Below are 18,155 nucleotides of genomic sequence, written 5' to 3'. Positions count from 1 at the left end.
CTAGAGAGAAAAACAGCCTCAAATTTCATGTAACACGGTTTAATTCGACATAAAGTAACTGAAGTAAAGATACCAGGATATGACTGACATTTCTTTTAAATTACTACAAAATTAAAAGCAATAGTTAATGATAGAAAGGATCTCAGAGTTCAATTCAGGACATAGGAAATATCAGTGTATTACAAGGAAAAAGTTATCCCTCACGGTGACCTAAAATTTATTTCTCTGTAACTTCTACTCTCATTTAGTCCTTTTTCCTAAACTAAGTTCCTACTTTCTTTATTTTCTGTACATGAGTCTTTCCCCTTATCACTCTCTTCAGGTTATATACTCAAGTGTTTGGGGTCACCAGTCTCTTCAGGATATGCTTCCAGTTTGTCATTCTGATGTGTGAAAACCTTACTTGAAACTGGGTGTGATGTACCAGATGAGAACAATTACATCAACTATACACTACCTTCCCACAAGAGCATGTGAAGCTATACTAGCTAATTCTGAGGACTAAGAATCAAAGACAAAGTTTCTATCCCAATCCTACCATCATTTGAACATCAGTAAATTTAATACATTCAAAAACCACTAATACATTCAATTTTGTGATAAGATTCTAGGAGAGTGCTGTGTATTCTAATAGCACTCATGTTCACACATCAATGATTATCACATTCTAAACAAATAGCCTTAGGCGGAAATCAGGAGGATCGGGGTTTGAAGCCAGCCCAGACAAATAGTTTGTGAGACCCTATCTTGAAAAAACCCTTCACAAAAGAGAGCTAGTGGAGTGGCTCAAGATGAGTTCAAGCCCCAGTATCGAAGAAAAAAAAAAAATAGCCTGGGGTTGAATGATTCCCCATGCAGCTCAAACTAATGATTCTTTAAATTATAACACTATAAATGAGTGTTACGGTTGTATAAAAATTGGCAAATATGTTTCAAGACAAACATGAAAAACACTGTGTTAAGGTTTGTATGTTAATTTCCTCCCTGGTCACTAGTTTGTGACACTTTTGGGAAATGGCTGGAGTCTTTAGAAAATGGGCCTTAGGTGGAAGGAAGTTAGGTCATTGGAGCATGTCCTTGAAGGGAATGTTGAGACCCCTCCTGCGTCAATCTTTGCTTCCTGGCTTCTATGAAATGAACTGGTTACCCCAACAAGTGGCTCCCTACCATAATGTGCTGCCTTGCCATTTGTCCAAAGACAGTAGGGCCAAATGACCGTGGACTAAAACCTCTAAAGCCATGAACCAAAATAAACATTTCCTCTTATAAATTGTTTATTTCAGGTATTCTGTAACAAAAAATAGAAAGGTGATTAACACAAATACAAACACCATAAATGGGTGTTAGTTACTTGCAGACATACTAATAATTTATGCTGAAGAATTTCTTAAAGATAGATGAAACAATTATTTATGTGTTCAGATTATTTTTGCTACAAAAGCTGCATGTAGATTTTTAGCTAAAATGCTGCATTTTTATAATTTCTTTAGATTAAACATTATTTGCAAATTATACAAACATTAACTTTATACTTTGAGTCTCAGCACTAAGTATTTTCCCTTAATTTACTTTAAAAGATAAATCTTACCTCGTCTGATTAATTCTTTTCCTTCATCAACTAAGTCTGATGTCATATCATTATCTCCCATGAACTGCTGGAAACCAAGCAGATTCAAACAACGGGTTCCCAAACTAATAAAAGTAGATTTTCAAAAAGATAAGCATTTTATTTTAAAAAAAGATAAGCAACATTTTACAATATAAGCATTTAGATCAACTATTCTTTAGTGTTAGTACTCCAAAGAAACCTGTGGTTCATTATTTTAGTTCTATAGCAAGCATTTCTCCAAGAAATACTTAATTTCCTTTTGAAGAAGCTTATGCCCAATACTTTAATCTCTAGGGTGTATACTATATCAAGACTTCTTATGAAAGTAAACTCATCTTGGATTTAAATCCCAGCTCTGTAATTTATTAAGTTATATTTAGCAAACTATTTAACCCCTTAGGCCTGTTTTCTTACCTGTAAAGTGAATACACATGTCTTCAGAAATCAATTATATAGAGATTATACAACAATTATACAATGGTTAGAATACAAGAGCAACATATTCTTTGCTTTATTCGAATATCAATTTTAATACTGAAGCACACACATAAAGCCAGAATTTCCAAGGGTAGAATATTCTAGTTTAGAAAGACTTAATTATGTAGATTTTTCCTGAGGATAGTGATATATGATCACTTATCTACGACAATTTCTATTTTATTTGCTATTTATTTGAATCTGATTATCGTGCAGAAAAAGACAAGGAAGGAAGCAATAGATGGATATGCAGCATTAATATTGTTAAGATCTTACTATGTAACAGACAATTCACAGATAGTCTCTTAATTCTTACTATAATTCAAAGAAATAAATATCACTTTACAGATAAAGAAACAGGTCCAAGGGGTGAAATAATTTCCTAAATATAATTTACTAGATTACAGAGCTGGGATTTAAATCCAAGATAAAACAAAAACCATACAACTGTTTTTATTTTTCACTGATATACTTCTAATGGCAGAAACCTGAATACATACATGGAGAGAGGGGCAAAGGGAAAGGAGAAGTAAAAGACAAAATTAATTGTACATGCAGAGAAGAGAAAACATAGGGGCAGTTAAAGTGAAGATCTCCTAGTTACATTGAAAATGTATGACTATCTAACTAATTCAGTGTACATGTGTTTATTTAATATAAAAAGAATGCTTTATAAGAATTACAATTGAGTAAAAATAGGGTTTCAGATAGATAATCATGTTAATTCTGTGACTTGAAACATTCCCTTAACCATCTTCACATCCTTGTGGGAACACTATACATTAGGATAAGAAGCCTGGAACTAAACTACTACCTCTGGGAAGGTCTTACCTTCAAATGTCAAGAAATAACCTTATCCTCTCTAGGCAGCTAAGTCTAAGTTTTAGCTAGGAATATGGATATGTTGCTCCTAATATAGATATTACACTAACTATGGCATAATTGCAAAAGAAAATGTAGATATAAAGTCAAGCTACCACTAAAATGTCAGAAAGGTATGGTTTATATACTTCTCTAACAGAATATTTATTTTGTAAGATACTTTCAAATTGAGAGACATGACCCTTTTCCCTTAAGATAAAATGGCACTCAAAGTTTATTCTAATTAATTCCAGAAAAACTTTTTTTTCCTCTTTTTGAAACAGGGCCTCACTACATAGCCTATGCTGGTCTTGAACTCTTATTTCTGCCTCATCCTTCTAAGTACTAGGATTACTCATACGCAGCTTAGAAAAACTTTTAATGATTATTTTTAAGTTTAACATTCTCCTTTTAAACATAATTCTTTACACTTAAGATTTTATAAATGACAAATACTATCTTAAACCATATCATCCATACTACCATCTCATCTCAAAAAGCTAATATTACCAACATAACTAACATGAAAAGATATCATTTGTACATTGTGAGCTCTCAATGTTCCATAGAAGTTTTATAAATTATTACAATGAATAAGCATATAATCAAAACTTAGTTTCAGATGTACAAAGTATTTTTAGTCTCTTTTTTAAAAACATAATTTTCATAGTATATGTCTGTCTTTTCTACTTTAAAAAATTCAAAATACTAGTTTTGCAATCAGTTTACATTGAGTATTATTTTAAGTTATAATCTTTTAGATAGTTTAGAAAGTAAAACAAATATTTTTAAAATTTGATATAGAATTTATCTTAAACATTATCTGTTTATTCGTTACCTTAATATTGGTATATATTATTTATAATAACTAAATGATATTTAAGATTTAAATAAAAGTATGCAGATAAGATTTATTTTCATTAGAAAATAATAACTACTAGTTCTGTCTTCTGACAGGGTGTCAGAGCAAGCATACCTATCCTTTAATTCCTTTTGAAACATATCCTTGTCAAGATTCTACTATCCTCTCTTAAGTCCCATAAAAAGGGAAGTCCATATACCTTCCAAAAGTAGGGGAAAATTTTTCCTCCAACCCTATGTGTATTCCTTCATTACAGTTGCTGCACATATGACCCTTTGTGATGGCCACAGTCTGAATCATTTGGAAAGTCAGCAATAAATATGGGAAAAGTGCAAAAAGTGAATTATGTTACTGGAGAGAAGATGGGATGAAGGGGTTTTGCAAGCTATACTAGCTATCCTTGTCATAGGAAAGGACTTAACATTCTGAAAGTAATCCTATCACTGTGTAGCCTAAATAATTGTAACAGAATGACTCTACTTCTCTTTTTTTTAAAATACCTTAGCAGGTGAACATGACATGATCACTCAAGCAATCCCATCAAACTATTCCCAGCTCCCCCAAAGCCACAATAAAACAAACAACTAAAACCTAACCAGTAAATGTTTTCAAAAGTTTTAAGGGGAAAGAGTATCTAGATTAAACTAAGAGTACAAGAAAAAATGTTAAGTTTCTTACCTAAAATAAGTAGCAATACAGAGAATTACTACCAACATAGGATAATATATATAGAAACCATCTGCAATAAAGGATAAAACTTTCATGGAACCCATAATCTGAAGAGCAAGAAAAAAGTAAGTTAAGTAAGCATAATTCTATATTTTTCATTACTTTACATCATTAGAACATTTTGAACATTTTCCCATAATCATTTAAATCAATAAATGAAGACTTTTCAAAAAATAGAAACAAAACACTAAGTGGTCTGATTAAAAAAAAATCTTGCTTTCTATCAAGCTTTTCTCCCAATGAAAACTAAAGTTTTACAAATATTACTCAAAACTACATACTAACACTATAAATATAAAAGATATTACTATTATAGGTCAGGTCTTTAGACAATGTTCAGCTAGACAACCCATATGAACCAAAATCATTTTTAAAATAAGAAAAGCAAAATCACTTTAACTCAATCATTAGTAATTACATATATAACCTTTAAGAGAAAGTTTAATTACAAGAGTCCAATAATGCTATAGAACTTCTCTGCTATAGCATAAAAAGAACTTTCATAATAAAATCTCATCTAGTTAATGAATCCAAAAAAAACCCATGTTTTTCTGATCATACTTACAGATGTATAAGCAGTTGGCTGAGTATTCTGGTGAGAGATGGATGAATCCATATGGGTCAAGCCCAAGAAATTAAGACATAAAGGAGGAGTCAAACGGCAAAATAACCTGCAGTAAACATTTTAAGATACCATATTGAATACATATTAAAAAATGTGGCAAGATACATCTTATAGGGAAGTATATTAAGAATGTTTCAGATCATTGTAGTTATAATTTTATCTATTTGAATAATATATATTTTGAATCCTTAATATGAACCGCTTTTACTTCATTCTGAAAATCCTAACTGACCACATCTGCCTTAAAATCATCAATACTTACATCAGAACTGCAGCCTCAGGCTGCCTGCTTTGGTAGTATATGCCACTCTTTTATCCTCGTAATTTTTGGGCAGTCTTTGCACATACCTCCTTCAACTCTACCATCTGTGCAACTATCTAACAGCATGACAAGAACAGTAACATCCTCAAGGTGATTTGAGGATCAGTGTATAAAATTATAGCAAAATCTGTTATTGTGGCAGGTACAGGTATAAAGAAATGTTCAGTTTCATTCAGATAAAATAAGTACTTTACAAAACTACAGAGTCAGGGAATTATGGGCCAGAAGAATGAGAGGATATGAATATAAAGGGTGTGATATAAAGTGTGGAGAAAACAATTCTATAACTTGATGGTGATGGTGGCTGTAGGAATCTATGTACACAAATGAAGGATAATAAAATGGTAAGAAAAAAAAGAAGATCAGCAGTGTGGCTAACAGTAATGTTCCAATGTAAATTTCCTAGTTTTGATATTGTACAACAACTATAGAAGGTATCTCCATTAGGAGAAGCTTGGGACGGTTATATAGGATTCTGTATATATTTGTAACTTCTTATAAGTCCTGTAAACATGTAACAGTTTAATTATAAAATGTCCTCCCACAGGCTCTTATGTTGAAAACTTGGTCCTCAGTTGGTGGTACTATTTTTGGAGGTGTGGAAACTTTGCGGGGTGGGGCCTAGCTGGAGGAAGTAGCTCTGTCTCTATCCCCTTCCCTCTCTCCTTTTACTTCTCCCCTCTTCACTTACCCATCTCTCCTCTTCCCTCTCAAGCTCTCCCTCCATCCCTTCCTCTTTACCTCCTTCCCTCCCTCCCCTTCTGCCTACCATGAGGTGAGCAGCTCTACTCTGCCATGTAGAGCTGCATGTTTTGCCTTACATTAGGTCCAAAGCAATGGGACCAACCACGAACTGAAGCCTCTGAAATCGTGAGCTAAGATTAATCTTTCCTATCTCAAGTTGTTTACATCAGGTATACTGTCACAGCAACTAGTAATTGACTAACACAGTCCATAATTATTTTTATACAAATAAAAATTTGTTTATCAATTCCTCTATGAACTTCTCTGATTTCAACCTTTACAAATACTCAATATAATTGATTTAGCAGTAAGTAATAAATTGTGTAATCTAGCCAAGCTAGAGCATCTCTCTCAACTCTCTCTAAATTCCATAGGAAAAATTGTTTTTTTTGGTGTTTAGTCCTCTTCAATATAGTATGAGGCTACTGACTTTCAGAACACTCTCCACATCTGACTTTGTCTTTAAACTCTCCATTTTTCATATTATTTATTCATTTATATACTGAATCTTTAATTGGTAAATTTGGGTTTACTATGTCTTTCTTCTCCCTCCTAATGTAGCATACCTAATTTAACCTTAAACATCAAGCAGGACTTAGCTGGAAATCAACAAACACCCACTTACTACCAAATCATCTGGCTCATAGAATATAGGCACAACATCCATAAACAAGAAATAAAGGGATCCATAACAATGCGTACAATGAAGACATCTCTCTTGTATCTAAACTGAATCCTACTTACATGCCACTGAAAAGAAGACTGTAAGCATCAGTCTGGTGATGTGAAGCCAAGTAATAATAGTTAAAGACACGAATCCTGAATACAGTAGAATAAACACAGATACTTAAGAAGAAGATGGAAAGGAAGCAAGCAATCTGGAAAAAACCAAAAAAAGCAAAACAGTTTAAGACTAATACCCTTCTTTTATAGCTAACATTTATTGATATTCTAAAGTTTAAATATAATAATGGAATTTTTAATACCTAAGACAATACCTTAAAAAAAAACCCTACATTTCAATAAGTTCAGTATTCTAGATCCATAAGTTTCAAATCTACCTCCCGAAGTGAGCCTACTTTCCCATTTCCTTGGCCATTTTCACATGAAGATAATAAGTTATATAGCTTCACTGACAAAAATAATTTTGTACTATCTTGCACCTCTTCACTTCTCAAATACAGCTTTTACTATTTATAGTTTGAGTAGATGAATAAAGTTCATTTTTGAAACTATGAATAATTACACTGTGGAAAACGTCACTGCTTTTTATTATTACTAGAAGAAATCTATGAGAAAAAAAACAACAGTTAAGGATTATCTATGAACTGACATATATTTATAATAAAAAGGACGTGAACTAACCTCAATATAAATATAATTGTATGTTTTTTCTGCCAGCTGTATGAAGACTGCAAAGAGGGATAAAACAGGAGTTGTGCTAAAGAACGTGCACTCTGACCACACCACAATTACAGAGAAGATGGACAAAACCACAGCAAGTATCCTGTAAAACCATGGCCGCAAAAGACATTCCCAGTACCATTCTGGAAGATAAAAGAAAAGTATAATTAAGTAAACTAAAGGAGTAACTATGTATTTACATTGTTTTAAAATATCACCCAACAGAAACCACAAAGAGAAAAATCCCAGTTTTACAGTGTAGAAAACAGACAGCACACTAGCCAAATGATCACCAGTAGACAAACTGACAACATGACATCACTGCTTGGTGATGGAGACATATCATACTCAAATTCAGAGACATTCAACAAAAAAAGTGCCCTGTATTCTTCACAAACATCTGTTATAAAATATACATAACAGCTGAGTGCCAGTGGCTCATACCTGTAATCCTAACTACTCAAGAGGCAGAGATCAGGAGGATCATGGTTCGAAGTCAGGCCCAGGCAAATGGTTCATTAAACCCTATCTCAATAAAAGGGCTGGTAGAGTGAGTCAAGCTGTAAGAGTGTCTGCCTAGCAAGCATATGGACCTGAGTTTAAACTCCACTGCTGCCATACGTGTGCGTGTGTGTGTGTGTGTGTGTGTGTGTGTATTGACATAAAGACCAAGAAACTGTCTCACAGTAAAAGGACTAAGAAGACATGACAAATGAATACAAGGTATGATCAAAGAGAATCCGTAGGATAATTAAGCAACATATGAATCAGTCTGTAATAGTATAACATCAATATTAATTTCCTAATTTTGATAATTGTACTTGATTATGAAGAAAATATCTTTATTTTTAGGAAATATGCACTGAAACATTTCGGGGCAAAAAAAACATCATGTTTGGATACAATTTTGAAAGATTAAGGAAAAATATACATAGAAAACAACAGAACCTAGATATATAAGTATACTTTGTGAGATTCTGGTTTTGCTGAATCTGAATTTTGGTAAAAATAAAAGCTAAAAGGAAAGAGAAAGCTCAATAAATTGAAAAGGGTATAGAAAAATATAGTACTGAGGATTGAACCTGGGACCTCGGGCATGCTAAGCACATAGTCTATCATTGAGCTATACATCTAGCAAGGCTATATTTTCATTTCATTTACTGAAAATGTGAGATCTTGGCTCACTGTCTAAGTCTTTTCAATCCTACTTTCAGCATAATTCCCAGTGATTTAAATATCCACATAAGAATCCTTCTTTCAATAACCTAGTTTCTCATGCCTTTACCTCCTTTCCTCTAAATATCTTGTGCACCCTATCTCAGTTACTCAGCTCCAGTCCTCTTTAAACCTTTTATTGCCAACAACTGCAATCTTTCCGTATACAGTAACCTTACCTTATTTGCAGATTAATTACATGCAATTTTGACCACGTATAGAGAAATAAATGAATCAATCAATAAGTAAATTAAAAGAAATCTCAAAAACAATTTAAAATTCTCATGCACTACACAACTCAGCTGATGCAGAGTTTTCAGTCAGTCCTGCATTATTACTAATTGGTTTAAATTGCTGTGTGATCTGCTGAGTGTTTCTCAGCCCTTAATTTTGTGAAAATATGCCTCCAAAAATGCAAATGTTGCCCAAAAAGTATGTTAATCCTCCCAAGCCAAAAGGGGCAGATAATGTGCTGAATTTAAGTGATAAATTGAAAATTATAGATATTCTGTATATATTTGAGTGTATAAATGATATGGGTGTCTGGTTATATCACTTTAAAAAGATAAACACAAGGATATAAATAAGGAGGCTGAGTGGGTGGTGATAGAAATTAAAGACAGAACCCTGGTATGCACATATAAAGTAGGGTGCCACTGATGGCAGTGTAATGAGCTATGTTTTCATGAGTAATATTAATGTGTATAACAAAAATTTTTGTATGGCTTCAAGTTATGAATGCTCAGATCTACCGTATATACCATGTAGGTAAATTTAAGTAATTTTAGAGTACTGAGCTCTATGCATCCTGAACATTTGAGGCTTTTCCTCAACAGAGGTCTCCTTGGAATTATAGATACGAAGGGTCTACTGTACTCCAATTCTATCAACCTCATCTCCATGCAATATCTTCATCTGTATTACAACCCCACTGACTGACTATGTGGAACAACAAAACATTTATTCTATTACCTTTCTATTATTACTGAACAGATTGCTCTTATTTTCTTCCTTACCCAGCTCAGATTAGTCAGTCTTTAAGGATAACCAATCTCTAGTGTCCTGCTTCCTTCTCTCTCTCTTGCTTCATGGTACTTGCTTAGCTAAACCACACTCTGTTTAAATCTAACTTCCTGACTACTTTGAGTTTGCATGCATGTAGCTGCATATTGCAGAAGAAAAACATACAACTTTACTGGCTGGTCTCCCCTTACATTCTTTTTTTTTTGACAGTACTGGGCTTCAACTCAGGGTCTCACACTTGCTAGGCTTGCTAGGTAGGCACTCTACCACTTGAGCCATTTCCACCAGCCCTCCCTTTAAATTATTAATAACTAACATCAAGCGGGCCCTCAGCATTGTATTGGCAGCCTACTGTAATCCCCCAATTTCACCCACTCTCCTAGGCAACTGTTTTGCATCTTCTCCAAAATCTTTCCCTAGACTTATTTTCAGTATTTCCCTGAGAAAGTAGAAGCAATCAGAAGAGAATGTCCCCACATTTCTGCCACTACATCTTCTCACTTGAACCTAAAGTTTATCTGTGCCTGACCTCCTAATGTAAGGCCTTTTCTTCCATCTCATCTCTACTACTCTTCATGATGTCATTCCCACATTACATGCTCTAATTTCTTTTCATTTCAATCCTGTCACCTATTACCCCTTTTCTGTTTCATTTTATAATGAAAACATTTTGAGAGCTTTCTATTCTGACTATATTTAATTGCTTATTTCTTTTAGATTCCAATCAGGTTGTTTTTTTTTTTCACTCCTCCCCTATCTTAGTTCTCTGAAATCTCGTGGACAAGTATTAGTATTCGTGATATAACCTATCTACAAAACATTTTGCTGTTCTGGTTTTCCTCCTATCTGGCTGTCCTTATCAACCTAATCTTTGGATCCTGCATTGCCTCAGGCTTAGTCTTCAGATTTTTCTCCCTTTCCTATTCCAATCACTTCTTCACCCATTTTATCTTGACCCATAGCTCATTACACTGCCATCAGTGGCACCCTACTTTATATGTGCATACCAGGGTTCTGTCTTTAATTTCTATCACCACCCACTCAGCCTCCTTATTTATATCCTTGTGTTTATCTTTTTAAAGTGATATAACCAGACACCCATATCATTTATACACTCAAATATATACAGAATGAATGAAAATAGGTACCATATTCCTCCTTCATTTAACTAGAAAGAACCTTTGTTGAAGTTTTCTGAAATATTTGCTTTGTCCACTGAGTCTTCATATTGAAGACCAACCATGCAAAAGAGAATTAAGTGAATATAACCATTTGAATTAATAACATTGATTTGAGTAGTAACTCTGACACTTTAGTACTTGCATTAAGTTGCATCATACTAACCATGATAACATTTAAAAGGAGTGTCATAAGCAGTCATAGAGGATAAAAAATAATGATGACTATAGAGTATAGGTTTTATAAATAAGACTAATAAATGTAAATAATTAGAGAACTTTTGTGGGAAATATTTTAGTAGTAGGTCAAGCCTGAAGAAGAGACTTGAACTTTTGATATAAAATTGAACTCTTCTTGTAGTTGCTAGGCAAGCGCTCTACACCTTGAGTCATCCACCAGCCCTTTTGGCTTTTAGTTTCTTTCAAATAAGTTCTTGCTTTTTTGCCTGGGCTGGCCTTGGACCATAATCCTCCTACCTCTGCTTCCCAGGTAACAGTGATTACAAGTGTATACTGCCATATCCAGCTATGGTTTTTTTGGTGATACTGGTGTATGAAATCAGGGCCTTACAAGCGTTTGCACTTTAGACATGTTCCTAGGCCTTTTTTGCTTTTTTAGTTGTTTTTCAGATAGGGTCTCATGATTTTGCCAGGGACAGCCCTTGTACTATGATTCTCCTACCTATAGACTCCCATGTAGCTGGGGCTTATCTGTTGAGATGGGGTCTTGCTAACTTTTTGCCTGTGATGGCCTCAAACCAGGATCCTCCCAATCTCTCTGCCTCCTGAGTAGCTGGAATTACAAGTATTAGCCACCATGCCTGGCCCTGTCTTATTTTTTGAGATAGGGTCTCATATTTTTTGCCAGGGCCGGTCTGAACTGCAATACTCCTATCTCTGAGTAGCTGAAAATACAGGGGTATACCACCGTACGTGGTTATACTGCATATATTTTTGCATAGAACTTTATTTGTGAAGTATCAGTAGAAATTGATGGATATATATGACAAGTAAAATAGTTATTTTGGAGGGAAGTTTATCAGATACATAATATTACCACATGGTATAAATAAAATAATAAAGCAAAATTTGGTTTTGCCTTGGTGAGGTGAAAATATCTACTTTGTTCCTAAAGAAAAAGTATCACTAAACTTTAAAAGTTTCACCAAATCACATACCAACTGTAGGATTATAAAAATATTGGATGAATCTATTTTCTGGCTCTGGTGATTGAAATGTGTGAACAAACTGATGAGTTGCACTAGTTTCATTTTTTGCTACATCTTCCAGATAAAATGCTTGTTCCAAAAGAATTTGCCATTGTACTTGAGTTCGACGGTGCCTCTGAACTGAATAAATCACCTAAAAAAGAGAAAATGGGTAAATAGTTGCTCCAACAGTCAGTCAAGTTACTGCCAGGGGTATCTTCCTTTGTTTCTCTGTCACAAAGAAGAAGTGCTAGTGACATTTACTAGCTGGGGCCAAGGATGTTAATATTTTTAAGTGTTTTGGTTCTTCTTTTATATAATATGATACTTTAATTCTCCTGCCCCATTTTCCAAAAGCACCCTGTGCAGAAACACAAAAGTTGAAACATTTCAAAGAGTAATAAGAAGAACAGGATAAAAAGTTTTAGATATACATTCACTCAAAATTCCATTTTAGTGGACAATAATTATAAATCTTATTGAAGTCATCATTTAATTTAACAATTAAATTTACCTGTTTATGCAATTTTACCAGACTTTTCTCACTTGGGTAGGTATTACGTTTTTCATCAAAATCTTCATAATCATCCATGTTCCTACCCATTTTTTCCTGATACTCCGTAGGGCACTAAAAGAAACAAGCAGATTTTATAAAATCTTAATTTTGAAAGATAAAATTATTTTTATTAAAAATCTTTACCAGGGCACTGGTGGCTCTCCCCTGTAATCCGAGCTACTCAGGAGGCAGAGATCAAGAGGACCCTGGTTTGAAACTAGCCTGGGCAAATAGTTTGCAAGACTCTATCTTGAAACAAAACCTATCATGAAAAAGGGCTGGTGGAGTGGCTCAAGGTGTAGGCCCTAAATTCAAACTCCAGTACCACAAAAAAAAAAAGAAAAAAAAAATCTTTCATTCCTGGTCATTTCAAATTTTCTCAAAAATATATTCTTTCTATTTGTATCTCTAAACAGGTTTTCTCTTGCTAACATTTTCATGAAAATGTTTAAGTGATGCATTGCGTTTCTTCTCACTTTTTTTTTTTTTTTTTTTTTGGCAGTATTAGGATTTGAAAATCAGGGCTTGCACTTCCTAGGCAGGTGTACTACCACTTGAGTCATGCCTATAGTCCTTTTTTGCTTTATTTTTCAGACAAAGTCTCCTCACACTTTTGCTCATTGCTAGCTTTGGACCATGATCTTCCTACCTATGGCCTTCCTTGTAGCTGGGATTATGGGCGTGTATGCCACTATGCCCAATTTATTTGTGAGGTGGGCTCTCACTAACTTTTTACCAAAGCTGGCCTAGAATTATGATTTTTCTGATCTCTATTTCCTGGGTATCTAGGATTACAGGTATGAGCAACTGGCCTGGTCTCTTCTCACTTCTATTAATATTAATCTTTACACTCAGATATCCAAGTGGGGGATTACTAAAGGCTGGGGAGCTACCTATGTGAACCAACTTGGATTTGAGGGCATTATTCTAAGTAGGCACCTGATGAAACTGTCACTCATTTTCCTAGCTAAACAATGAAGAAGAATCAAAACAAACCCAAGATGCTTAATTTTTTGAAAAGCATAGTGCAGAGAAACACATACACTCTGAATAGGTTTCAAAAAGTAGCAAATAGGAGAAAAATGGTTAGAAGATTTTTCCTACGACCATTATTTTACCCAAAAGAACACTAGCTAATAAATAGTACAACTGATTTAAACATGATTTTGTGGGTGCAAAGACAACTGGGGAACTTTGCAAATAACCACTTTTGGAAGTACAGTAAGCCTTATTTGTGGGTTTATTTTATGTGGTTTTTGATCAAGCAAGTTAAAAAATGAGTAATTTAAAAAATCAAAAGTAAAAGTTTTAAATTTCCATGGGTATACACAGATCAGTTGCTGCAGAGAAGCACTCAGTAATTCCACATTATCATCACTTGTATTCAAATTATTGTGAGTTGCTGAATGTTTCTCTGCTCTTAATACTGTGAAATGCCTCCTAAAAAGCAAATGCTGACCCAAAAACGAGGTAAAAGTTAATATGCTTAATTTTACATTTGTTGAAAGTGAGCATATTTTTTGCAGAAGCTGGGGGTACAATGGCAAAAGTGAATCAAGCATCTGCTGTACAATACTGGACTCCATGCATCCTGAACATTAGTGGTTTTCCTCAGTAGTGGTCTCCTTGGAATGATATACCCATGAATACCAACGGTCTACTGTATACGAATACATACAAGTCAGTACCACTGCATCAAAATTTTAATAGAATAGCTTCTTATTAAATACTTACGCTGCATATTTCAAAATGCCATTTGTTTCACATTATATGAAATATATGGTAAAATGACATGTAGGAAATTGACTGAAAGAGATTATTGAGGCCCTATTTTATTTTCTTATAGGAGATATGCCTCTAACAATCATGTACAATGGCATTTAAAGGTTTATTTCCATCACTATATCATAACAATTATTGTACATTACTCAATCTCACCTTTATCGCCACATTTCAATGGAAAATAATGTCAACAATTAATGTCAAACTTGTAATAATAAAAGAATAAACCCTATGTACAAATGACTACTGGCTTATGGTTAAGATTTCTGTGAAAATGCATTGGGAAGACCCCAGCTAGAGCTTTTTAAATATTTTTCTGATGCATTTAATACATAAAATATAAATTTATGCAGTATATAAGTATTTCAAAAGGAAATAGAAGGTATAATTTAATTACCTTTTTAAGTATTGTATCAACACATTTTCTCAGTGGGTGGTTATACTTGATGCTTTCATTCACTTTTCGAACCTCCTACAAAAATAGTGAGAAATATAAAAATATTTCCATTTTTACAGATCAGACATTTCAAATGAAAGTGCACTAAATACTATCTATATTCTCACAAATTTAGTTTCAAGTCAAATTACTAAGCATTAAATGAAGTTCTTTTTGCTGAATAAAAGTTCTTAAGAACACATGTGAAAACAAACATAAGGTAAATGAATAGCTGTATCTATGCCCTCACATTTTTTACTTTCTAGATTCACTTCTTTATCATTTGCTTACTTTGTACAGGAATATGATAAGCATTACTATGAAAGTTTACAAGGGATCTGACAAATTTTGTGTTTCTAAAAGAACAGGATTAAATTTTTCCCTCTGGCTCTTCAAGATCAATGATCTCATTATCTAAAATAGAGTCAAGAAACCAAAAGAAAGAGAAGACTACACATGGCACAAAGTGCCCACTCCTTTCCATGAAAATATTCTGTAGCAGTCACGATTGACTCATTCCACACTTACTTATTAAGACCACACTTTAATACCCCCACTTGAAACCTATTAATACTATAATAAAATAGCACAGAAGGTACCAATCCAAGTTCTTAATTTTCAACATCTTATTCCTACGCAAAGGGCTCCTACCTAATGAATATTTCATTCAGACATTTAAATCCAAATCTCAAATAACAAACTTGATTTTTATCTGAAGAAATATTGAATATGATTTTTATTTGAAGAAATATTAAATATGAATTAATGAAATCCAAACTCTTCAAATCTCAGACAACTGATTTTTTTTTTTTGGCAGTACTGAGGTTTGAACTCAGGGCCTTGTGCTTGCTTGGCAAGTGCTCTACCACTTAAGCAACATCCTCAGCCCTCAAAAACTGCATTTCATCCTAACTTTTGGGAGAAACATGATCACATTTAAGTTAGATTTTCTTATCAAATTTAAGTATCTTATCAAATACACTTTCAAACATTTAGATATTTTTCAATTTTCAAATTTTAAATATAAGAAACAAAAATTATTAGATATAAACTATCTTCTTTTGAAAAATATAACATTCATAATAAGCCTGAGGACATATGTTAGAATACTATTTATAGAAGACTTACTACTACATTTTTTTCTTTTTTTTTTTTACAGGATTGGGGTTTGAACTCAGGGTTACATGCTTGTAAAGCAGACATTATACTGCTTGAGCCACACCTCCAGTCCATTTTGCTCTGGATATTTTGGAGATGGGGATATCATGAGCTATTTGCCAGGACTGGTCTCAAACCACAATCCACCTGATCTCAGTTTCTCAAGTAGTTAGAATTACAGATGTGAGCCACCAGCACCCAGCTACTACTATATTTTGAGTCAACATTTTCTGCTTTAGTTCTTACATTTTACAGAAAATAAATACTAAAAAGCCAACATAAAATTTTCCATTCACAGTGTACAACCATTTGTTCATTTATTCCTTCATTTAAAAAACAGTTGCTGAGTGTCTACAAATTAGGAGGAACAGGGGAGGTATTACAGGTTGAACTGTGTTCTCTAAAAATTCACATATTGAAACCCTAATCCTCAGCTTCAGAATGTGATCTTATTTGGAAATAGGGTTTTTGCTAATGTTATTTGCTAAGATGGGGTCAAAATGAAGTGTATTGGGCTCTAATCCCATATAACTGGTTTCCTTTTAAAAAGGGGAACTTTGAAAGAACATCAAGAGAACACTATGTGAAGATGAAGGTAGAGATCTATAAGCCAAGGAATACCAAAGATTGCTAGCAAACCGTCAGAAACTAGTAGAGAGGCATGAACAGATTTTCCCTATAGCCCTCTGAGGAAACCAACCCTGCCAATACCTTGATCTTAGACTTTTAGCTTCCAGAACTATGAGCCAATAATTCTGTTGTTTAAGCCACGTAGTTTGTGGTACTTTGACTATAGCAGCCCTACAATGCCAACACAGAAGGCATCTCTGAAGAAGTCTCATTTATGGTAAGACCTGAAAATCAAGTAAGAATTAGCTGAAGAGAACAAAGAGCATCTCAAGAATTTGGGAACAGCATGGTCAAAGACAGAAAAGAGAGGTAATGAATGTAAAGGTTAGGAATAAGGATTGTCAGACCAGATCAAATCCAGTCCATTACACCTTCTCATACTGTAAGACTGCATATTCATTCATTTATGTATTGTCTATGGCTGCTTTCATGATGCAATGACAAAATAACTGCAACAGAGACCATATGGCATACAAAGCCTAAAATATTTACTGTGTGATCCTTTATAGAAAAAGCTTCCTGGTCCCTGTTAAAGTATGAACTAAAGATAGACTGCCTGACTCTATCACTTACTAGCTGTGTAAACATGGGAGAGTTACTTAAATTCTCTGTGTCTCATTTTCTTCATTTATAAATGGGAATAAAAATATCTGTCTTATAAAATCATTCTGAGAATTAAACAGTTGATCCTTAAACAACATGAGTTTGAACTGTGCAGGTCCACTTATTTGCAGATTTTTTTGAGATTTGAAAAAATTCACAGATGGACTGCATAGTCTAAAAATATTGAAAACGAATTTACAAGTTAGATATGTTATGAATGCATAAAATATGTGTAGATGACAAGCTATTTTATCATTTACTACCATAAAATATATACAAATCTATTATAAGAAGTTAAAATTTATCAGACTCACAGAAATAAACATTTATAGACCATATGGCACCATTTGCAGTCAAGAGAAATGTAAACAAACATACAGTATTAAATCATAATTGCATAAAATTAGCCATAGTATGTACTGTACTATTATAATTTCAAAGCTGCCTCTTGTTGCTATCCTGGTGAGCTCAAGTATTGTATCTGCTTAAAACACCATGAGAGACTGATCATCCCTGCATGAGCACCTCCTCTCTCCCATAAATTGCATCTCAGTAAAAAAACAAACTCTGGTGATTTTAACATATTTTTACCATATAATACATATGACATACAAAATAATATTAATAAGCTGTTTATGTTGTCAGAAAGGCTTCTTGTCAACAGCAGGCTATTAGTAAGTTGTTGGGAGGTAAAAAGTTATATGGATTTCAACTACACAAGGGCTGATATTCC

The 18,155-nt window shown here is 33.7% G+C and overlaps 1 protein-coding gene across 5 annotated transcripts in view; it reads right to left on the bottom strand.

The window, feature by feature from the left end:
* Nucleotides 1-18,155, bottom strand: part of Lmbrd2 (LMBR1 domain containing 2) — a 54,681-nt gene that overhangs the window by 21,379 nt on the left and 15,147 nt on the right. For 4 of the 5 annotated variants that reach the window (XM_074077611.1, XM_074077613.1, XM_074077612.1 and 1 more), the window contains 8 exons: nt 14,993-15,067; nt 12,772-12,885; nt 12,228-12,411; nt 7,595-7,776; nt 6,974-7,107; nt 5,104-5,209; nt 4,488-4,585; nt 1,589-1,692 (listed from right to left, as the gene is read on the bottom strand). In XM_074077611.1, the coding sequence (XP_073933712.1) occupies nt 1,589-1,692; nt 4,488-4,585; nt 5,104-5,209; nt 6,974-7,107; nt 7,595-7,776; nt 12,228-12,411; nt 12,772-12,885; nt 14,993-15,067 (997 nt within the window). Of the gene's footprint in view, nt 1-8; nt 1,289-1,588; nt 1,693-4,487; nt 4,586-5,103; nt 5,210-6,973; nt 7,108-7,594; nt 7,777-12,227; nt 12,412-12,771; nt 12,886-14,992; nt 15,068-18,155 lie in introns of those variants that run through there. The other variant, XM_074077614.1, reaches the window with a different exon arrangement.

Source organism: Castor canadensis, chromosome 6, assembly GCF_047511655.1.
Source record: "Castor canadensis chromosome 6, mCasCan1.hap1v2, whole genome shotgun sequence".
In the NCBI taxonomy this organism is placed as follows: domain Eukaryota; kingdom Metazoa; phylum Chordata; class Mammalia; order Rodentia; family Castoridae; genus Castor; species Castor canadensis.
This window is presented reverse-complemented; position numbering and strand designations above follow the sequence as displayed.